The sequence below is a fragment of the Pyxicephalus adspersus genome, chromosome Z, assembly GCF_032062135.1.
Source record: "Pyxicephalus adspersus chromosome Z, UCB_Pads_2.0, whole genome shotgun sequence".
In the NCBI taxonomy this organism is placed as follows: domain Eukaryota; kingdom Metazoa; phylum Chordata; class Amphibia; order Anura; family Pyxicephalidae; genus Pyxicephalus; species Pyxicephalus adspersus.
The window spans coordinates 23,744,758-23,751,271 of NC_092871.1; the positions used below are offsets into that span (position 1 = coordinate 23,744,758).

At 36.0% G+C, this 6,514-nt stretch overlaps 1 protein-coding gene across 2 annotated transcripts in view; it reads left to right on the top strand.

The window, feature by feature from the left end:
- LOC140344053 (fibronectin type-III domain-containing protein 3A-like) overlaps positions 1–6,514 on the top strand; it is a gene marked incomplete in the record, with an annotated part of 68,663 nt that extends 62,149 nt beyond the window's left edge. For both annotated transcript variants that reach the window (XM_072430965.1, XM_072430967.1), the window contains 3 exon segments: positions 373–539; positions 1,116–1,237; positions 1,744–6,514. In XM_072430965.1, coding sequence (XP_072287066.1) covers positions 373–539; positions 1,116–1,237; positions 1,744–2,061 — 607 coding nt within the window.

Here is a 6,514-nt window from a genome sequence, read left to right on the forward strand (position 1 = left end):
ATTTACAGTGCTTTAAATGATTAAAAAAAAAAAAAAAAAAAAAAGTTAAGAGCTACTTATATAATGGCCTTTATTTACATTGGCCAGCCCTCAGCTATTAGGCCAGTAAAGACTGCTGAGACTCCTTGTTACACTTGCACGTTTAACAAGTTTTTGGGATACCTCACTTCCTGATGTCAAATGTTGTGACTATCAAGCTTTGTATGGGATAGTAATTGGTTTTGCTTCTACTTAAGCATTAAAATTATTAGAATCCTGTGGCTGCAAAGTTCCGTTTTAACTATAACCCTTCTCACTCTGATTAACACTGCAATAATTGCATTCACTCACACTGCAAGTGTGAACTGTAAAAAACTTCCATCTTTTTTTCAGGTTTAATACCATTTATAATGGTCCATGTCATACATACAAGGTGCAGAGACTGAATGAATCTACTACATATAACTTCAGAATACAGGCATATAATGAATCGGGAGATGGGCCATTTTCAGAAGTTTTCAGTTTTGCCACCACCAAATCTCTTCCTCCAGCATTAAAAGGTATTATCCCTAGAGTGTTATGAAGGTTACCAAGTGCATTTTGCTGTTTATAAGTTATATCATAAGCTTTAAAACAATTTTTGGTATGTTAAAAATGTGTTGTGATCATATTTTATTTACAGATCGTCTTTACAAATCAACATTAGGTTTGTAGCAGTGAGACTTTTATTTTTAGTGGTATACTAGTCATTGTTTCCTTACCTCTATGAGGATACTGGGATGCAACGTTTCTCTTGTTGCAAAACTGGAACTGATCATTTATCTACACCTCTAGAACAGATTCCAAGAGACATACACAGTTCTGTTACATGCACAAAACCATTAATTGTGTCTTGTTTAATGCTACCAAATTCAGAAATGCAATTTGATTTTGTAGGAAACCCACATGGTAATGAAATTGAAGTTGGTGGGAATAAGCTGAGATTACCTTCTGCAGAATAGTCATCAGTTTGGGAGCAGGATAAACAGATATCAAATATGTCATTGTATTATTAAATTTAATTAAAAATGATTAATTTGCATGCCCACTATAATGTTGCCAGTTTCTTCACTTCTTATAATTCTCTATTTTTGCAGCACCCAGAATACAGCAGATTGACAGCAGTTCTTGTGAAGTATCTTGGGAGCCTTTACAGCCAATGAGGGGAGATGGAATTGTTTACATCCTTCAGCTCACCAATGGAAAAGAGGTGGATCAGGTACTTGTCAGGCAGTTCCTTTCCTATTGACATTTCATAATATTTTATAAACCTTTACTTTTTAAGTAGTTATTGTCACACATACGTCAAAATTTAAAGCCAAAGTTTACAATTTACTTGTGTGGTAATCCACATTTCACCATTGTCTTTTATAATTATTGCTTCTAGTTATCATCTGTATATATAAGTTTAGCATTCCATGAGTTGGCCAACGCATTGCACTTTGAGTTGAAAAAATTATTTAAAGGGTTGTGTGAACATTTAGGTCGCCAATCAATTATTAATAAAATAGGTCAACAGGAGTATGTTTCACATGATTAGATAAATAAATATTTGGAATTCATTGTGTGAAGATTTTCGGATCCTTTATTAAAAGGAAATCAATGTTGGCTGGGGGCTGCTGTGTTAATCTTTGTGACTTTAAAGACACCGTACAAAAAAATGCTATAGATTCTACTAGGTTAATTTCTTCTGTGACATTTCAACCACATTTCTTGTTTCATCAGGTATACAAAGGAACGGACACCTCGTACTCTTTCACAAACATTCAAACAAACTGTGAATACCGGTTTAGAGTTTGTGCTGCGCGGCAATACCAGGACACCAATGGATTGCAAGAATTGTACGGCCCATACAGCCCAAGCACCACATTCTCATCTCAAAGACAAGAGTTAGATTTGCCTTGTGCTAATGCTACATCGGAAGTAATGAAAATCAAGAAGAAGCCTCTCAGCGACGAGCAGTTTGCCTTTTTGCTTCTCCTCGTGTTTGCCCTCGTAGCATTCCTGTTTGCCATCATCATCCAGTACTTTGTAATCAAGTAGATTTTAAGTGCCGTATTCCGGAGTTTACCCCCTGCCCCCCAGATTTTTTTTTCATATTTATGTTAATTATTCTAATTAAATTTATAGATGGAAATGATTGTATTATATATAAGTGCATTTCCATTCTTGCTGCTCACTCATTAAGAGGCTGGATTGGTAGAATCCTCCTGTATGTGGAACATAAAACATCATGCAACTCTTAGAAAGGGACTTGTACAATCCTGTCTTTCTAGAGCCATGGTGTTAAATGCCTTAAACACACACTCAAAGGTCAAGATGGTGCTCTTCACTTATGTAATGGACCATTTGCTTTAAAAGCACATACCTTTTAAATGTTCAGCTTTGCATGGCGTAGCGTACAACAAAATAAGGTTTGTTACACAAGTGTCCATGTCTGTATTTGCGCTGACCTGTGGCCTTAGCGGAGAAGAACTAAATCAAACTGCACCTTTATAAAATAGTCTTGGTAGCATTCACAGATATTTAAAGTATTGGAGAAGGAGCATTATGTTATATGATTAGTTCTGCTTGGCATATGCTGCACAGCTTTTTTTTGTGTTCTTTTCTTCATGGTCTTTCCAGAAAGGACAAATTAATTTCATGTTAATTCTTTAAAGGATAAGTAAACCTAACATTCAAGTTACATGTACGCAAAAGTTTTTAAAGCTGTTCAGATATGTAAAAAGCGTCTTAGCTGCATGAATTTTGAGACCGTTATTGTATGCACAGCCTCCTGAGGCTGTCCAACACAGTTCTGAGGTTCACTAGTGGTCTCTTGCTGTACACTTTAGTGGGGTGGCCAATAAAAAAAACTCACTCTTATGTAGAAAAAATGTCATTCCTGAGGACTAGATTTTTAGTTCCTTTTTAATTTGGGGTCTAAAAACTTTAGGTATTAGCCTTTTATGTCCAATAACACACGTTGCTACATTCAGTAATCCATTGTTTTTACATTATTATTGTTAGATTGATCATTTCGATTTGGGGAGTCATTAAAACTAATGTGTTCAGTTAAAGGGCATTTTGTGGAAGCTCAATTGGAATTTTTTTTAATTGTTAAAAAATATATTTACCTAGCAGGCATATGATTCAGCAAGACTCCACTTTGAGTGTTTGCTAATTCAAAAGAAAAGTTACTTTTCACTAAAGAGGGACATGCAAGTGTGCTTTTGTGAATGCAGTGTTGCCAAGCCTGCTTCTAACTGGCTGCCTCCAACTTTGTCTTTTTTTGGCTTTTGTCAGTGTCTGGTTTACAGCTGGGTAGAGTATTTGTTATGAAGCACTGTGATTATTTTTATTGAATAATGAGGTGCAGAATTGTAGGGCTTGTTCACACTTCTGCTCTGGAAGCTGCATGCAGATTCATTTTAAGCCTTGTTACATGCATTGTAGCATGTTTAGTTATTTTTGTTATGTGTGATAGAGAATGATATATATATATATATATATATATATATATCATGTTGTAGATGCATTTTTTTCTGGGCTTAATTGTGCCTATTAGCATGGTCTGATGAAAGCATGTACAGTGGTTATCTCACAATAATGCAGTGTTGTGACTTGCCCCCATTCAGTTTATGTTTCAAGTGTCCTCTGGTACGAGCTGTGGAAGAATGCATGAACTGCAGAGACCCGCACAAGTGTGAACAAGTGACAGCAAGAGCTCTGTGCTGAGATTGCTGGCTTTCTTTTTTACAGCCTATGTAGTCTTGAGCACAGGCAGTATACCAAGAAAGGTGGCATATGTCCAAGTTAAATTGTCTGTATAGTAATGTATGGAATGGGAAAAGATTAAAACCTCTATCAACTCTATCAATTTTTTCCTATCTGTATCTCATTGGGGCAAATTTTCTTTACTTCCTGTGCTAGAAATAGGATATCAGAGAAAATCTGCCCAAAGTGAAGCAGTTCTTCTTTTAGATAGTTGTCACCAGAACATTTCTCCCCATGGGATGATAGATCCTTTGATGACGACTCTTAACTCTAAAGTTTAAATCCCCCAAGGGGGTAACACAGATGGGCAGCACAACTTGATAGAGAGTCTTATCCCCCCCTTCATAGGTGGCCAGTAAAACTTAATAGAGAGTCTTATCCTCCCCCACTCTACCCAAGATTAAAACAAAAGGTTTTGTATTTCCATACACAGTTTCATTTGCCTTTGCATCTAAAGCAAAGTTAAGCAACCAACAATATAAGAGATGGGCAAATCCCAGTTCTCAGCCAATCACAACAATTCCAAAGTGTTGTCACCTTTTCTCCTGTTGTCACTGAAAGTAAAGTTTCAATGCTTTCTCACTTCTAGATTGGATTTATTAAATTTCCCAATAAATAAATTACCTGCCTATGACTGGGAGTCTAATGTGCATTCTGGAGTTGCCAGTATGGTTTTATTAGCAATAATAGCATGTTTACCAGATTATAGATTGCTCATTTATTTATGGATAAAGATGAAGGGTAATGTTGGGTGTTACATGCCTGTCTGTCCCGACTATATAGTTCAGTGTGTTTTGTGTAGGTGATAAGTCTGCTTTTGTACCCTTTATTGACAATACTTCATGGTTAAGAAGCAAAAAATGTGATTTAAAGTGGCACATTTTCCCTGTAAAAAGGACCTTGGATTACAAGTGCCAATCACAGCTGAAAGAAGCTAAACTCTGGACATCTGTGATGTCCTTTATGCTAATTTTATATACTCAAATATAAACCTGACTGCTACTGTTTTTGTGGATCTACTAAATGCAGTTCTTATCACAAGCCATTCCCACTACTAAAAAAAAAAAAAAAAAAAGAGAGAACTATAACTTTAGGGCAGAAAGGAGGCATTCATAAGGTTTACCACCTGTGAAAGTGTTTATCCCTTTGAGTAAATTCTTCAGCTTTGGGGATCGCTGCCTAATGATTTGTTTTTAGCTAGAGTGGTTTTATAGTATAAATAGGAAAAATCCAAACTTTTCTGACCTGTTCTGAGAAAAAAAATAAAGGCCGACATTTTTCAGTTTCTCAGAGTTCAAATCAAGGCAGTTAGTGATGGAAGCCTTCTTGAATTTCTCAGCTAAAGTGTTTCCCTTAATAATGTGGACATTAGGTTATAGTTACCCTACTCATTTAATAAAACTGTTGATGGGCCATGTAGTTTGTCTTGCTGGCTAACTCCTATTTTGTAGTGTAATTCTTTGTAAGCAAGTGCTGTAAGAAGGCTTCCCGACTTAGGCTAAAGACACCTGAGATTACTGCTTAAAATGTTCACTTTACACTCAGGAACTTTATACCTAATAATTGCACATCAAATGCTATCTAACACTAGAATTAAGACAAACAGATTTTTTTCTCCAACATGCAATGTTTTACTACCATTCATCAAAATCAAACTGCAAAATGAAACATTAATCAAAATTTTAGGTTACACTCCATTTGAGTTTTCCGAGTTTATTCTGAGAATCTTTAATTTGTGATCATTTTTTTTTACTAAAATGTTTAAACATAACTATCACATTTCTTTATGGCATACAGTGGGCACGTAGCAGTCCATAATTCACCCCACTCACACATTCTCTTTTGTAAACCTAACTGTTCTAACAAACCTGCTTACTTTGTTTAAGCACCCTGCCCTGTTTTTTTCAGCCTGTAATCAAAATATCCCCCATTGACCTAAATGGGGCCATATACTGAGACATTAAGAACCTCTGTATACAGCCCATATTTAGGCTAACATAGACATGGTCTGGAACCTGGGTTCAGCTATCTAGAATCACCATAGAAGACTGTTGCCAAAGTATTCAATTTTGGCTGTAGTTGTAATACGCAATTGTGCAGTTAAATGTTGGCAAAATACACCATTGCGGGATTTAAGACCAACATCAGACTGAATTATTTTCGGTTGTACGCTATTCACTGTGCAAATTTTAAATGTCTTCCAATGACAAGATCACCTTTGAACAGGCAATATATAATGCATACGGGTAAACTCTCATTATCATCTCTCCAATCATCATCTTTCCTTTACACTGTAGATTTTTTACCTTTTATTTCAGACCATTATATGACAAATATTCGATCAATTTCAAACATTAGTTGGAGAAAGTGTAAGTAAGGTATTGCATTTTAGCCTATATAAAGTTGTGGGGTCTAATTATTTGAACTAACATTTGTTCCTTTAGGAAGAGATTTGGACAGGTTAGGCAGTTCTGGTCTAAAACAGATAGGCAAGAGCCCGAGGGGATATTCTCTTATATATCAGCTACCAAACTTCTGGGATTTGTCCAACCCTGCCCTAGTTGCTTTTAAAAGTGTATGTATATACAAAACACTTTTGGTTTTGAAGAACTAGAACCCCCGTCAGCCCAACAGTGCTTTAGGTGGTTCAGTATGCCTAAAAGGTCCTAAAGCAAATCAAAAAAACAAAAATCTCCTTAGATATGGTGGGATCATTTTATTTTCACCTGGCATTCCTCTA